Here is a 16,195-nt window from a genome sequence, read left to right as displayed (position 1 = left end):
CAATAAAATTAAATGATTATTTTTACATTTAACAGTTATTTTTACCTAACACTTCTGTTTTAACAACTATGCTAATATCTAACAGCAAGTAAAATAGTTGATGATTACTAAAATAGTTAATAGCTATTAAGTAGCTAATAGTTACTAGAACAATTAATATTGTCAAACAGTACATAAGTAGTTTATTAATTTAAATTTTTATGAATTAAATCTCTAAAAGAAAATTTTCTAATTTTAATTTTATTTTGATCTCTAAATCACTCTTTCATTTTAGGATAGCAATCTTGCGAAAATTGCCATATTCAAATTTAAACTCTATTAATGTTATCAATATATGAATTCGTTTTAAACCTCATTAAAATTTATTATTAACTATTTGAATTCATCGTAAATTTAATTATCATTACACGAAAAATATTTAAATTCATTTAATTATATATATATATATATTTTATTAATAATTTATATTTTAAAATTTTAATTATCCTATAAAATACTTAAATTATATTTATTTAAAATATGATTTATAAAAATTTATAAATATTACTATAAAAATATATATTTTATAAGGGTAACAAATTTTCAACATAGAAAATTTGAGATTAATTTGTGATTTAAATTCAAAACGCATATTATTCTTCAAACTCTAATTCATTTCAAACCTAATTACATACTATTTATTCCTATTAAGTTTTGTTTTGGTTGTAAGGAAAAGATAGTCTCATTAAGAAAAATCACAGGCTAGTGCATCACGATTCATTAAGAAACATCATAGGCTAGTACATCGGTTTCGAATTTGAGATCTTGAGAGTTGTTGGACAGGCTTTGGGAAGGCGTTTCAAGTGAGAAAGAAAGGAAGTGATTGTGCAAGTGGTGATGGGTTTTATGCAATGAAAGTGATCAAGAAGGATATTATTATCAAAAAGAATCATTTCGATTACATGAAGGCTTAGAGGGAAATCCTCACCAAAATTGTGTATCCCTTTATTGTTCAGCTTCATTACTCTTTCCAAGTTCTTTTTGCTCTCTCCGAGATTTTGGATTATGTCCACCGAGAGAGAGAAAGAGGCGTTTGGATGTCTAGAAAGTGCTGGGATTTTCTGGGAAAATATTGGTGTTAAAGAAGAATTGGATTTTTAAGTGAGGGTTTATATTTTCTCAACTTGCACTATTATCATTTACTCAAATAGTTAACTAGAAAGTTTATTTCTTTTTTTTTTTTTTTTAAATTATCTATAAGTCATGTGAGTTCTACTTTTTATTTTAATATTATACTCTTATTTAAAAAATAAATATAAATTAAATAGGAGCACTTTAAATATTTAATAGAAAATTTCATTAAATAAATTGAATTCTGGCCAGACATGCACTTTTTATATGAAAATCATTTCTTTTAAATTGACTTATTTTCTAATTAAAAAAAATGAATTATAGCAAATTTTAAAGATTGAGAATTAATAAAAAAAAATTCAATTCAATTGTGTTCTTTTATTTTCTAACTTTCCAAACACCTCCATTTTATTTTTAAATAAATCATATGCAAATAAAAGAATTGAATTGAATATCCATATAATCATATAACTTACTTTTAACCTGATTTATATTTTTTTAAAAATTATTTTTTTTAAATTAAAAAAATTGAATTTTTTTCCATACATTTCTAAACACAAAAATTAACAAAAAAAAAATCTATTAAATTGAATTCTTATAAATTTCTAATTTCTTGATAAACCGTGAAGGAATAAAGAGAAAAAAATTGTAAAATATGCTTTTACTATTATACCATCATCACGCAACCTTTTATTATTCATATGTTAGAGTATATTTGTAATTTCAGCACTTATAATCTATAATTTTTTCATTTTTCTCCTCTTCACTTTAAATTAAAATTTTTTTTAAATGTAAATAAAAAAATCTAAATTTCATTTTTAATGCTAAAAATATAAAAATAACATTTTTCATTTCAATCCATTTCCCACCAAACAAAGCATAAAAAAGGCGAAATCTCCTTTTAAATCATTAAAAATTGACCAGTGCTTATTTAAAACCTCGTCAAGTTAACTGATTTATTTAAATTCTTCCCCACGGTAGCTGAAGCCATTTGAAGCCGTCGTTCACCTTCGCATTGCGGCCGTTCACCATTGCTTCTCAATCACGATTTTTCAAATGGCCAATTTCTCCACTACCCCTTCAGTAAAAGGACCCATCACTCACGTAATCTTCGACATGGATGGTCTCTTACTCGGTAATTTCATCGAATACTTCCTCTTCATTCATTGGACTGCCTCTTTATGTGCATTTCATCACTCGTGTCATCTTCGATTGGCATTTTTACTGCTCTGTTTATGCAATAATCCCTCAACACTCTTGGATTATTTCGGGGTGAAAAATACAATACTGTTATAATATCTTCTAACTACAATAAGAACGATTTAGTATAGAATGTGTTGCAAGCTTCTATATTTTTGGAGGGGCAAGGGGTTATGGAGGATGTGGTGGGGAGTAGAGGGAATCACATGCAAGGACATAGAACTCATGAAGAAAAAGACAGCTTGGATTTCTGAGGTTACCCATTGAGCTATTAGGCACTGTGCTATTCCTCTCTGTGTGCCTGGTGGAATTGAAGTGAATTGATGGATGCAAGGAACCTCAAAAATTTAGATTAAGCTCACAACTTTTCGAGGAAAGGATAATTTTCAACTTTGCTAACTTTGTTAAGGGTTAAGAATAAAAGGTTTGAATGTTTGTATTTTGTTGTATTTTTTCTTTTTTGTGTGAACAATATTGCAAATGGCTCCTACTGTACCATGGGTGTTCTTTTTCGGCACATTTCAGTTCTCAATCAACATTTTTTAGGTGCAATGTTATGGGTTTCTTGGTTGTTTATTTTTGTGCCAATGTAATTTGTATGATAATTAGTTCACAAGTCCTTTTGAGAAATTAATTACAAGCTCATTTGTTTATTTTTTGAGTATTTTATAATGTTTATGCCAAATTGTTGCTCTTTAAAATGTTGAACAAAAAAAACTCCTTAAGGTTCAGCTAATATTCTATAGGAATATATAGATTGTGGAAACAAGTCCCACATCAACAGTCTACTATAAAATAAAGAACACGTAATTGTTGGCAAACCAAACCATAATGGCTTAAGCCATTTTGGTGATGGAGAGCCCAGTTTCAAACCCAGATCAACATGGAGACTAAGCCTATTTATTAATCCACACACCTTGACCCTTGATTTCAACATATACTATATTTTTTCTTCCTATTTTAAATAATTATGGTAAGCTTTAAATAATTATGGTAAGCCCTTATACAGTAATACATTACTTGTTTCAATAAAAACTGCACTGTTTTGGACCCCTTTATGGTGAATTCTGGACTAGCATTGAATCTTATAGTTTCTTTAAAAAGAGAGGACAGAATTATTAATTACACCAAGCCAATGATAGGTTGGGAGGTTGGTGATATACATCTAATTAGTGAATCTTGTGTTTGCCAAATTCCTAATCTGACAGACCTAATCTATAATTAATCATCTAAAGATTTATTCCCTTGTTGTTCTGTATCTCTTTATTAGGAAATGATTAAATGAACTATATGTCTAATCAGTATACTGTTCCATATATCAGACACAGAGAAATTTTATACTGAAGTCCAGCAAATCATACTTGCTAGATACAATAAAACCTTTGATTGGTCTCTCAAGGCAAAAATGATGGGGAGGAAAGCAATAGAAGCAGCTCAGGTTTTTGTTCAGGAGACTGGGATAAGTGACTCTCTTTCAGCTGAGGACTTTCTTGTAGAAAGAGAGGAGATGCTGCAACACATGTTTCCAACAAGTGAGCTTTTGCCAGGTATTGTTTATTGCAGCAATTATGTATTCATTTTACCTTTTTAGTCTTTGTCTGCTAAATTATCCTCTTTTTTTTTTTTTTCGTGCGGGGGGGGGTGGGGGCTTGGGGCGGCGCATGTGGTTGTTGTGGGAGAGGGGAGGGAGGGTAAGATTAATAGTTAGTCCAAATGCTCGGAACATTGTTCTTTTGTGATGCTCATTTATGGAAGATTTCAAAATTTTCTTTCTGCAATTGATCTAGGAAAACAAAAATGACAATGTCAGTAAATATTTGCTACCTTTAATTATTAATGAAAACTTTAGTATCAAATATGTGTTAATGGTACAAATGTCATAAAACTAGTTTTAAGTGGCAAAAAAAAATCATAAATTATAATGTTATAAGTTATAATATAAGATTTAAAACCTTGTAGATCTAAAAATTAAATTACTTTTTAGTATAAAATTTATAATCCTTAAGTTTTCTTTTTAAAAACATATATGTACCCTAATGATAGTTAGATCCTCTTTGTCATGTTATAATTTTGTGCTAATGCTAAGTTATTAACTAATGCTAATGCTGGTAATATATGTACTAATGATTTTCTTTACTCAATTAGCAAATTTGTCAACGTCCATTTTTTATATTATTTTGTTGTTGGCTAATTTTTTCTTTTCACTATACCTTATTCTTGAATATTTTTTTTGATATCACATAGAAACATATTTACATTATGAGATTGATGCATGGTTGACAAAGAAATAACATATGGAACTAATAATATATATATATATATATATATATATATATATATATATATATATATATATATTACCTCATTTTATTGGATGAAACAAACTCAACCCTTCCCTTCCCCCCTATAAAAACGAAGTCATTTTTGAGAGTGACTTGATCTAAAATATCTTTTATTAGCCAAATCAATATTTGTCTCAATTTTTTTTTTTTTAAATTCAACCTGATAGGTGAGCTTATCCTCCCTCGAATAACCACAAACAAGTTAAGGCACTTAAATAAGATGACTTTGAAGTAATGCTCACCTTCTCAAATACTTGTAGGCAATCACCTTCTGTTGGTTTCAAATTGTGTTTGCAAAAAGCTTCAATTTGACATTAGTACCACAAGGTGACTTTAAAAGTTTTATTAAATAATCTTTTACTCTTGTGTTATTTAAGATCAATCGCAGTCACATATTTGATTCTTATTTTAGGAGCTAGCCATTTGGTCAGGCATCTCCATGCAAAAGGGATACCAATTTGCGTGGCAACTGGGTATGTTTCATTGTGTTTCATTCCTTGTAGTTTTTCATTTGTTATTGTTTTATTCAATTAGAGTTCAGGATTAGTTTATCTCAGTTTGTTATTTACTAAATAGGATCTATTTTTCAGATCTCACAGGCGGCATTTTGAATTGAAAACACAAAGACATGGTGAGCTTTTTTCCTTGATGCATCATGTTGTTCTTGGAGATGACCCAGAAGTTAAAAAAGGCAAGCCATCACCAGATATATTCCTTGCTGCAGCTGGGAGATTTGAGGTAACTATGCTAGAGTTTTTTCAGTTACTGTAACTGATGGCAGTAAATTCAGCTGGGATATAGTCTTTAGTTGATTCAGTTGATTGCTTTTTTCCCCCAAATTTAGCCTTAAAAATGTTTGATGTCAAGAACAAGCAGTTTTAACAGTTTATGAATACCTGTGACTACAGGGCAGCCCAGTAGATCCAAAGAAGATTCTTGTTTTTGAAGATGCGCCCTCAGGTGTTCTTGCAGCTAAGAATGCTGGAATGTAAGTGCATTGCCAGGATTCCTTCAACGTATATTGGGTATTGATTAGGATTTTCTCAATCATATTTAATATTTCATTTTGTATCCTACATATGTCATAATTTCTTTAATGAGGTTTTGTTCTAGTTAACATGGTTTTAAATCACGGTCATTGTCGCGTTGCGTTTGCGGTTGTGGTTGTCGGTAACAAAAATAGGCCTATAACTGCCTTAGTGTAACGGTTACAACCTAGTGCTGCACAATTTTTTTTTTTTTACTTTGCGAAGTTCATGAAATGAGTAGATATTGGTACATACAAGTAAAACTTAGACGCATAACTATGTGAGCATAAATAAATCAAATTAGCTGTTATTTCGTTATTAATCATGTATTTTAGTTAAATTAATGCTGAACAATTTTTCAAATTAGAAAAAAAATATATAAACCTATAGATTGGGCAAACTAACGCTTTATACTATAAATTTAACGATAGATCTAACATCAAACAAAATTTATGCAAAAAACATCAAATAATACTCGCCTTTTCCAAGAAGTAGTTATGGATAATAGAAATATTTATGATGATCTTAGCTTAAAAAAGAATAAGGGAGATATTTGTAAAAGAAAGAGAAGTTTATGTGAAATTTTGACGGAGAATGTAATAGAAACAATAGTTGCAAGGCTGGAACATGTAGAGAATGAAAACAAAATTGAATAAAACACTACTTGTATGTGTTTTTTATCAGCTAAATTATTGAGGTAATGGCCGTTTTGATTACTTAAACAGTAAATAATGGTTGTTCCCATTAAGTAGCAGTGATAACCGATCGTTACCAATGCAACTTAGAATATGCATTTACATAACAAGTAAAGGGTAACAACTATTTAAAAAACTTATAAATAGTGGCTGTTACGAACGCAACGGCCTATTCTTTAACCATGCTAGTTAATGAGTAGATTTTGATATGAATAGACTATCAACTGGGTAGAATGCGTTGAAACCTAATATTTTATATCACATGTAATTAAAGAATGTGAACATGGTTAAATTTATCCAAGTCTCTAGCAAATATTAAAAAGTGAGAAAGGAGAGTAGCAAGATTTAGTGCATTATGGAATTCGACCATGTTATGTCAACTCAATACTACTTATGCATGTTTAGGTTTGAACATTCATTGGTTTTTAATTGAAAAACAAATTGAGTTATCAGCTTTTCAGTTTGGTTATTCGGTAACTCGGTTTGGTCTCACTCTCAGCCATGCTTTCTCCTCTCCTTCTCTTGCAACTAACTCTCTCCCCTCACCCTGCGCATCTGCCATCCACCTAGCTAGTGCACAGTAGCCCCTCCTCTCATGAAACACAACCACTTTACTCTCCTACTCAGTTTCTCAATTCATCATTTTCTCTCTTTCAAAGTCCAAACAATCGCTCATACCTCACCATGCCTTTACTTGAAATGCTTTTCGTTAGATGGGTATTGTGATATGCTTTTTGTTAAATGGGTATTGTGATTGATGTGCTTGAGATTGAGATGTGTATTTAGATTGTACATTTGTACCATAATTTGCATAATATAGTTGATCATTGTATTGTTTGCATAATATGATGTGCTTGAGATTGATATATGTATTTGGATTGAACTATAATTTGCATAATTTAGTATAGTATAAATCAAATAAGGTATATATATATATATATATATATATATATATATATATATATATATATAATTTAGGCTATAGCCTCGCCTATTGCCTCTCACCTAGAGTAACTTGTCGCCTTAGCGTCACCTCTCGCTTTAATAACACTGGTGTCTACTTTGTGAGGTCAGCTCGTGGTTGTTACTGCTCCTAGTCTAAGTAGAAGTTGCCTTATAATTATCACTTTGTGAGATTTGCTACTCTTCTTAGGTTATTTTCATGAAGACTAGATAAAATCCGTAATGAGAGTATTAGAGAAAAGGTAGGAGTGGTGCCAATTGAAGATAAGTTGAGAGAAGGGAGATTGAGGTGGTTTGGTCATGTGAAGCATAGATATATGGAGGCTCCAGTTAGACAAGTAGAGCATATTAGATTAGAGGATAGAAAGAAAAGAAGGGGTAGACCTAAATTGATTTGGAGGAGAGTAGTACAATATGACCTAGAAGCATTACACATTTCTGAGGATTTAACCCAAAATCGTTTAGAATGGAGAAAGAGAATCCATATAGCTGATCCCAAATTCTTGGGATAAAAGCTTAGTTGAGTTGAGTTGAGTTGAGTTGAGTTGAGTTTATTTGTTTATAATATTATGTCTATAAATTAAATGGATGACAAGAGTAAAAAATTAATAAATTAATAGTTAAAATTTTTTAATACTATTTAAAGACAAAGTTAGTTATTAAAAATTTTAATATTCAATGATACAATTATTTATTGATGTTAAAAAATTAATCTAAAAATTACATTTAATAATTAAAGTTGGAAATAATAAAAAGAAATTTTATATGTGATGTGTTAGTGTAAATATATTGTGAAATATGGGAGTAAAGTTGGAGTTGGTCATAATCATGGGTATGCATGGAGAAGAGAATTGATAGTGGCTGGTGAGAAAAGATGGTAAAATTACATCGGGATTTGAAATGCATTGGTTTTGTTTGGGAAAGGTGAAACCGGGAGAGATGGGAGGAGAGATTTTTTTTTTTTTTTTTAATTTAATTTGTGATGCTTGCCATGTTGACAGGGTAACTTACAAACTTGCAATACCTGGTTACAGGACTTTAGGTTTACTCAAACTGAAGTTGAGGGATTTTTAAGTTGCAAATTAAAGTTGAGACTTGAGAGACAATAATGAAACGAACACCCAAGTTGAGTGATGAATCGATGGGTGAAATTTACCCCAAATTGTAAGTTGTAAAATTTTCAAACCACATTCATTTGTTCTGCGTATAGACAACAAACCATAGCAGAATTTGAGGTTTGGGTTTTATATGGTTTTTGCCAAATAAGTTCATTTCTTTGATGCAACAAAAGCTGCTAAAGCTCATTAGTCTTTAGGTATTTTGGTCATGCTAATGTCAAAAATCACTTGCTATATATATTTGTGTTCGTGTATAAACAATTGAAACATTATAATTATTATATGCAAATAAAATTTATGGATTGGTTCAATTTCAAAACTGAACTGTAAAAACTTTTTTATTTCTTCTGATAGAACTATTTTCCCAAAGGGACAAAACTGAAAGCATCTAGTTGAGGTCTGTGTGATGCAACTGTTTCAACTGAATAATGCTCCCTATTTTACCTATGTAACGCTTGGTTACACGCGCGCGTGCACGCGCACATACTACTTCAAACTTAAGGTGGGTTAACTTGTTTTTAGCTAGACATAAAATACCCTTCGACTTTCTTTCTGTCATCTATTTAAATGAGGATGAAATGGACATTGAAAGGTCATGTAAAATTGGGGGAAAGAAGAGAACAAATAAAGCTCCTTTTATCTCAAAACCCCACTCACTGCGCCCCCGCGACACCCCCCCCCCCCCCCCCCCCCCAACACAACCGCGGCCCCCTCTCATTGATATCAACAAACATTTGACATAGATTTTTGGTCAATCAAGAATCTGTTTGAAAGGGAGCAACACAAGTGTGGATTCCTGGGTGAAAAAGCTGAATTTGTTGGACATTGGGTTTACTCATAGTGCCCAACAGTAGACTTGCATGGCATAGCTTGGTTTAAGCCGCATAACTGTAATCCACAAAGAGAGAGAGAGATGTTGATATATATATGTATTTGCTATATTTGTGCTTGGGTATTTTGATTAACTAAGTTAAAAAGGGAGAGAGAGAGAAGAAAACAACAACAACAACAAAGGAGCCACACTAACACTGTTGTGTTTGAGTTGACCCAAACATTGCAGTCCCCTTCCAACACAATTTTGACAGCCAACTTTTATTACCTATCTTTGTTGTGATTGCACTTTATTCCTTTAAGTAAACTACTGTTAGTCCCTCAAATTCTCAAGTTTTGCATGTATGGTAGTACATGCATGCATATTTTTGAAGCAACTGGAGCTCATGTGTTATCATGCTAAATCTTAGGGTGTTTCGTATTTGGAGGCTTTAAATAGGAGGTTGCGATCCATGTTTACGTTTTTTACATTCCAATGTCTCTATCTCCTTGTTCATCATCTTTTTTTTCTTTTTTTTTTTTAAATCTTTTTTTCCTATCGTGGACATATCCTACTTTTCGAATAAAGTGGTGGGAGTTCAAAGGAGTAAAGCAAGTGAAGTTCAAAAATGAGCTTCTCGAGTCCGAAGTATGGAAGCTGGATATTGAGGCCAATGATATGTAGATACAGATGGCATCAAAGATTAGAGAAGTAGCTAGAAAAGTACTTGGAGAGTCTAAAGGACATGGACCACCCTCAAAAGAGAGATGGTGGTGGAATGAGGAAGCACAAAAGGCAGTGAAGAGAAAAAGGGAATGGTATAACAAATTACCTAAATGTGATAATAATGAGGCATATGAACAGTACAAGATAATAAAGAAGAGAGGCAAAAAAAGCAGTTAGTCAAGCAAGGGCACAGGCCTTTGAAAAGTTACATGAGAAATTTGAAACTAAAGAAGGGGAGAAAGATATTTATAGATTAGCAAGGAGGAGAGAAAGGAAATGTCAAGATCTCAATCAAGTTAGGTGCATTAAGGATAAAGAAGGAAAAGTATTGGTGAAAGATGAGGACATTAAAGAAATATGGAGAAATTATTTTAATGATCTCTTTAATAATAGTCAAAATGGTAATAGCGTGAATATAGATTATAGAACAATAGAAAAGAATGTGAATTATACTAGAAGGATTAGATTTTTAGAAGTAAAGGAAGCACTTAAGAGAATGAAAGTGGGTAAAGCCTGTGGACCCGATGAAATACCAATTGAAGTGTGGAAGTATTTGGGAGATATGGGAGTGGCATGGTTAATTAAATTATTTAATAAGATTCTAAACTCAAAGAAAATGCCTGATGAATGGAGGAAGCGTATTTTAGTACCTATTTTTAAAAATAAGGGAGACATACAGAATTGCTCAAACTATAGGGGAATTAAACTCATGAGCCATACTATGAAGTTGTGGGAGAGAGTTGTGGAGCATCGACTACGTCATGATACTTCTATCTCTCTCAATCAATTTGGTTTCATGCCCGGTCGTTCAACTATGGAAGCGATCTTTCTCATTAGAAGCTTGATGGAAAAATACAGAGATGTGAAGAAAGATCTACACATGGTTCTTATTGATTTGGAGAAGGCTTATGATAATGTTCCAAGAGAGGTCTTATGGAATGTGTTAGAACAAAAGAGGGTATCTATTAGGTACATATAAGTATTGAAAGATATGTATGAAAGAGCAACTACTATTGTGCGTACAGTGGGAGGGGATACAAGAGATTTTCCGATCTCAATTGGATTACACCAAGGATCAGCCATAAGCCCTTACCTTTTTACATTAGTTTTAGATGAACTGACGAAACATATACAAGAGAGTATTCCTTGGTGCATGATGTTTGCGGATGATATTGTTCTGATAGATGAGACACGAGAAGGAGTCAATAGAAAGCTAGAACTTTGGAGAAGTACTCTAGAGTCAAAGGGTTTTAAGTTAAGTAGAACGAAGACAGAATACATGCATTGCAAGTTCAGTGAAGGCCAAACTGGTGATAGGGAAGGAGTTAGTTTGAATGGAGTGGTACTGTCCCAAAATAATCACTTTAAATATCTAGGCTCAGTCCTTCAAGTAGATGGGGGATGTGAGGAGGATGTTAGTCATAGGATTAAAGCTGGATGATTAAAGTGGAGACGTGCCACGGGAGTTTTATGTGATCGTAAGATTCCCAATAAATTGAAAGGAAAATTTTACCGTACAGCCATACGACCGGCTATGTTATATGGTAGTGAGTGTTGGGCACTGAAAGAGTCGTATGCATCTAAGATAAGAGTTGCAGAGATAAGAATGTTAAGGTGGATGAGTGGCCATACTAGACTAGATAAAGTCCGTAATGAGAGTATTAGAGAAAAGGTAGGAGTGGTGCCAATTGAAGATAAGTTGAGAGAAGGGAGATTGAGGTGGTTTGGTCATGTGAAGCGTAGACATACGGAGGCTCCAGTTAGACAAGTAGAGCACATTAGGTTAGAACATAGAAAAAAAAGAGGGGTAGACCTAAATTGACTTGGAGGAGAGTAGTACAACATGACATAGAAGCATTACACATTTATGAGGATTTAACCCAAAATCGTTCAGAGTGGAGAAAGCGAATCCATATAGCCGACCCCAAATTTTCGGGATAAAAGCTTAGTTAAGTTGAGTTGAGTATGGACATATCCTACTTTCTTATTACTTGCATTATCAAATTTGGTAGGGTTCATGATGATATTATAGTCTATAGACTCCCTATGTTGATTTCAGATTCTGGTCATCATATAACTAATAGCTGTTATTAACTGAAATTTGAGGAACTGTCATCATGAACCCTTATAAATTATGAGTAGAAAAGAATTTAATTATCAAGGTATAAAATCATGTGTCCTTTCTAATTCTGGCTGTAAATGCAGATCTCATCTCACATCACTCAAATCTTTTATCATATAATATTTTTTACTGTTTTCACTTTGTAATAAGGTGAGAAATTAACTAAAGGAGAGTACTTAGGATTTTAAACTGTTTCTCAGAAAGAGGTGAATAACTACTCTAAACTCTTTAATATTTAATTTTTTTTTGTCAAATTTGTTGTATCTTGCGTCAGTTTATTAGAATATAAATCTTGAATTCTATGTCTTTATTTGACGTATTTTGTGCGCATTATATAGTTGTATATTAATTTGAGACAATTTGTTGAATATCTATTTAATTTGTTGGATACATCACGCAGGCACGTTGTAATGGTTCCAGATCCAAGGCTAGATATCTCTCATCATGAAACTGCAGATCAAATTTTGAGCTCATTACTGGAATTTGATCCAGTTTATTGGGGCTTGCCTGCCTTTGAAAATGTGGAAAGCTAAAGTTGCAACATTAGAAAAAAAAAACTTCAGCTGCTCCTTTATTCATCTTATTTTAGGCATTCCCTTTGTGGTTGCACTTGGGCAATAATATCTTACGCAATTTCTCATGGTTTGTTTGCCATATTACATTTCTGGGAAGTATTGTTCAACTTTGATCAGATTGCTATTCTTGCAAGGGCAGAAGCCTACATTACAGTAAACTTTCCTAGTTATTGGAAACTTTTCTTAAGTTATTGAATAGCTCGGATTGTTTGAAACACTTTCCTTTCCTAGTTATTTCTTTCTTTTTTCTTTAATTAATTATCTTGTGTTTTTTTTTTTAATTTAAAATTTTGTAATCTTTGGAAATTTTTAAAATTTTGAAAATTGCAATTATATTATAAAAAAGAAAAGTATTTTTTGCAGACGAATTCGGTCTTCTGCACTGTTTGCTTTACTGGAGCCATTACAATGTTCATGCAAATTAAGAAGGGAGAAAGAAATTAGTAATTGCTGGTGTTGGAAGCAATGAAGACAATTTACTAAAAGATGTTCACAATTTAAGGAAACTGTTAAGGATGAGAGCAACGATGTGATAAAGGATACAAACAGTGACTTTGACTTCGCCATTTGCCACATGCAAAATCCCTAATTTTAAAGTCTAGCTAAAATTATACTAAAATATAAAATTAAATCAAATTAATAAAAAAAAATTAGCCAAAATTAATTATTAAGCCTAAAATAAATATAAATTTAACCTATAATAAATTGGACATATGGTATAGATTGAATTCATCATTATTCTAAAAAGAATATATTTATATAAAATTAAAAATATGCATAATTTGATCAATCTGATTTCATCAATTCAATGAAACAAATAATTCGAATGAACCCACAATCTAAAATAATTTAATTTAAATTCATGTTAAAAAATAAATAACTAACCTAGCTAAATTCAATCCATTTACCACGTTATGCTACATCCCTTTCCCTATTAGCCATACATAAGGATTACTTCCATTGAATATATCTAAGATTAATTGTACTAGTATTTAGGCAAGCTACATGGGCTTTATAGGTGTCTGTACATCGTGAAGTCTCAAGTGTTGGAAGTCATCCCTTGTGCAGGAAAAAGTAGTTGCTTCATTGCTTTCCTTCAATTAAATTAAATATATGCCAAGCATGCTTATTGAAAGAGGGACCAACCCTCTAATCTACCTTTAATTATGTTTAATATGAAATTAGAACTAGCCTTGCTTATGCATTTTATGCTTTGAAATTGTAGGATTAGGAAGCAACCAAGCTAGCCTATCTCCTACCTTATCTAATTCTAATTCTAGTTAGGCTGCTGGCTTCAACAAACTACCTTTTTGAAGGTTGCTAAATAAATACATCAACATCATTGATCTGCCCAAAACACACTATATCAGAATGGATCAGATGTTCTATTGTAGAAATGGCTTGGTCCGAGTTTGGATTGGGAATCGGTAGGATAAATTTCAATAATTGTCCCTAAACTTATATAGTTATAATATTACAGTCTTTCAACTTTAAAATGTAATATAAAAATTTCTCAATTTTCAAATTTTGCACAATAAAATTCTTTTGAGTTTCAATTACTGATTTTCAAAGTAGATGTGAAAAACTCTAGAATGGTGCTTAATCGGCATTTTTCTCTCCTCTCTTATGCAAAGTGTAAAATTATTCTCTTTACATATAAAAAACTATTCTCTATACAGAGAGGAAAATGATTCAATTTACAAGTGGCTTGAAAGATGAAAGAGAAATAGAGGAATTTTACTGTATAAAATTTGAAAGTTAATAAGATTTTATGTTATATTTTTAAGTTAAGAAATTGTGGTGTTACAACTATATAAGTTCAGTGATGATTGTTAAAATTTCTCCAAAATGGGTCAAACCTAAATTTAATTATAATTATTTTCAATTGCACTATAGTGAAATTAAATCAATTCGTTTCAATTTCAATTAAAAATTGAATTCTTTTTTACTTTTTAAAATTAAAAAAAAATAAAAATTTTAGTTGTCAAATTTGATCAAATTAGATTGAATTAAATTAAATTGAATTTAAATTAAACAAATACTAAACCGAAATGAATCGAAATCAAAATTAAAATCGGGAGAAGCTACTCCATCCTATTTTTATTCTCCATCTCTTAACATTGGAACCTCCAATTCTAATTCAAAACATAACTGCATACATATTTATTCTATAGTTTGCCATTTAGTGGTGACATTAGAGGCTAATTTTTATTAGCTATCCCTTAATTTTAGAGTTTATTGCCCTTTCATGCTATTTTCATTTTGTCACTATAAAATCTCTTAACTTAAAAAACGTTACATAAAAGTCTATCATTATAAAATCTCATCGTATTTTCGACTAATTTGGTACATGATAATACCACGCTATAAAATAAATAGAAATTAGAGAAATTAAAATATTACATATAAAATTCATATTAGTCTATCATACAATTTCTATCTCATGTCTATTAATTCTCCTCAAGAGTAAATAAATTTTATTTCTTACTCAATTAAGGATTGGGATTTCATACCGCTCAAAATAGCCACAACAATTGAAATACTGTAATTTTATATCTAAACACATAAATGAGGTATATTTAGTATAATAAATCATTCTACTAAAAAACATTCAGTTTTAAAATCAAAAAACCTGTAACACCCCAAATTTTATTATTTATGAGTATTTTTGATATTTTAATTTTATTTAAATTTTAGGAATTTTTTTGAGATTTTTCAGATTTTAAAAATCGGGTTCGATTTTTCGAAAATATAAACTTTGATGATTTTTAAAAATTAATTTAAAGACCACGTGGCAAAACTAAAAATATATTTGGAGTCTACGTATTTTTCTGAGTTTTACGGAATTTTTTCGGAATTTTTGGACCTCGTTTTCGGTCCCGAGGCAGAGTAAAAATTCAAAATTTTGTATTTCGAATCGAACCGGCCGAATCGAACCGGCTCCCTTTCCTTTTTCTTCTCCCGCGCGCGTCGTCCCTCTCTTTTCTCTTTCTTTTCTCTCTCCTCCCCTCCTAAGCGCCCGCGCGTCGCTACAGTTTCTCCTGCCAAATCCGTCCGATCAGGCCACCTATTGGACCGGGACTAGTGACTAAAATCATCTACTCGTCTAGAGCTTTCCATAGACACCAAGAACGCCGAAATACATAGAGAGGTTTGTACGATTTTTGATCGGGAATATTTTAGCCCATTTGAATTTTGGGCTAGATTTCTCAACCGTGAATCCACGAGGAAACCGAGGCCACCAAAGACGCTCCATTCGTCGAGAGCTTCGCAACGACATAAATTTCGAATTTTTCCGACACCGTTTTTCGATGGGTCCCACGGAACTTCGCAGTGTAATTTCGAGCATTAAATGAGCTTAGAAAATTCTGAAAAATTTATGTGCTAACCCCCGTGTTATGGGCTTCGTGTAGGTATCCTCGATTCGCGGAAATTCGACGATTGGCCAGATGCGTAAATTTGGGCGAACGGACCGTTACCGGAAAAGTCTCCGAATTGGGCCGAG

At 31.8% G+C, this 16,195-nt stretch overlaps 1 protein-coding gene across 2 annotated transcripts; it reads left to right on the top strand.

The window, feature by feature from the left end:
• The first annotated feature begins 2,010 nt into the window (after positions 1-2,010).
• LOC110647769 ((DL)-glycerol-3-phosphatase 2) lies at positions 2,011-12,907 on the top strand. 2 transcript variants are annotated; one of them, XM_058139836.1, is made up of 6 exons: positions 2,011-2,245; positions 3,633-3,857; positions 5,065-5,125; positions 5,243-5,390; positions 5,561-5,677; positions 12,516-12,655. In XM_058139836.1, exons 1-5 carry the CDS (start codon positions 2,167-2,169, stop codon positions 5,642-5,644), a joined length of 597 nt encoding a protein of 198 aa, XP_057995819.1. In that variant the 5' UTR covers positions 2,011-2,166; the 3' UTR covers positions 5,645-5,677; positions 12,516-12,655. The 2 variants fall into 2 exon arrangements, with proteins under 2 accessions (XP_057995819.1, XP_021657434.2); XM_021801742.2 differs by having other exon boundaries at positions 2,014-2,245; positions 5,561-5,640; positions 12,516-12,907.
• The last annotated feature ends 3,288 nt before the right edge of the window (positions 12,908-16,195 follow it).

Source organism: Hevea brasiliensis, chromosome 17, assembly GCF_030052815.1.
Source record: "Hevea brasiliensis isolate MT/VB/25A 57/8 chromosome 17, ASM3005281v1, whole genome shotgun sequence".
In the NCBI taxonomy this organism is placed as follows: Eukaryota; Viridiplantae; Streptophyta; class Magnoliopsida; order Malpighiales; family Euphorbiaceae; genus Hevea; species Hevea brasiliensis.
This window is presented reverse-complemented; position numbering and strand designations above follow the sequence as displayed.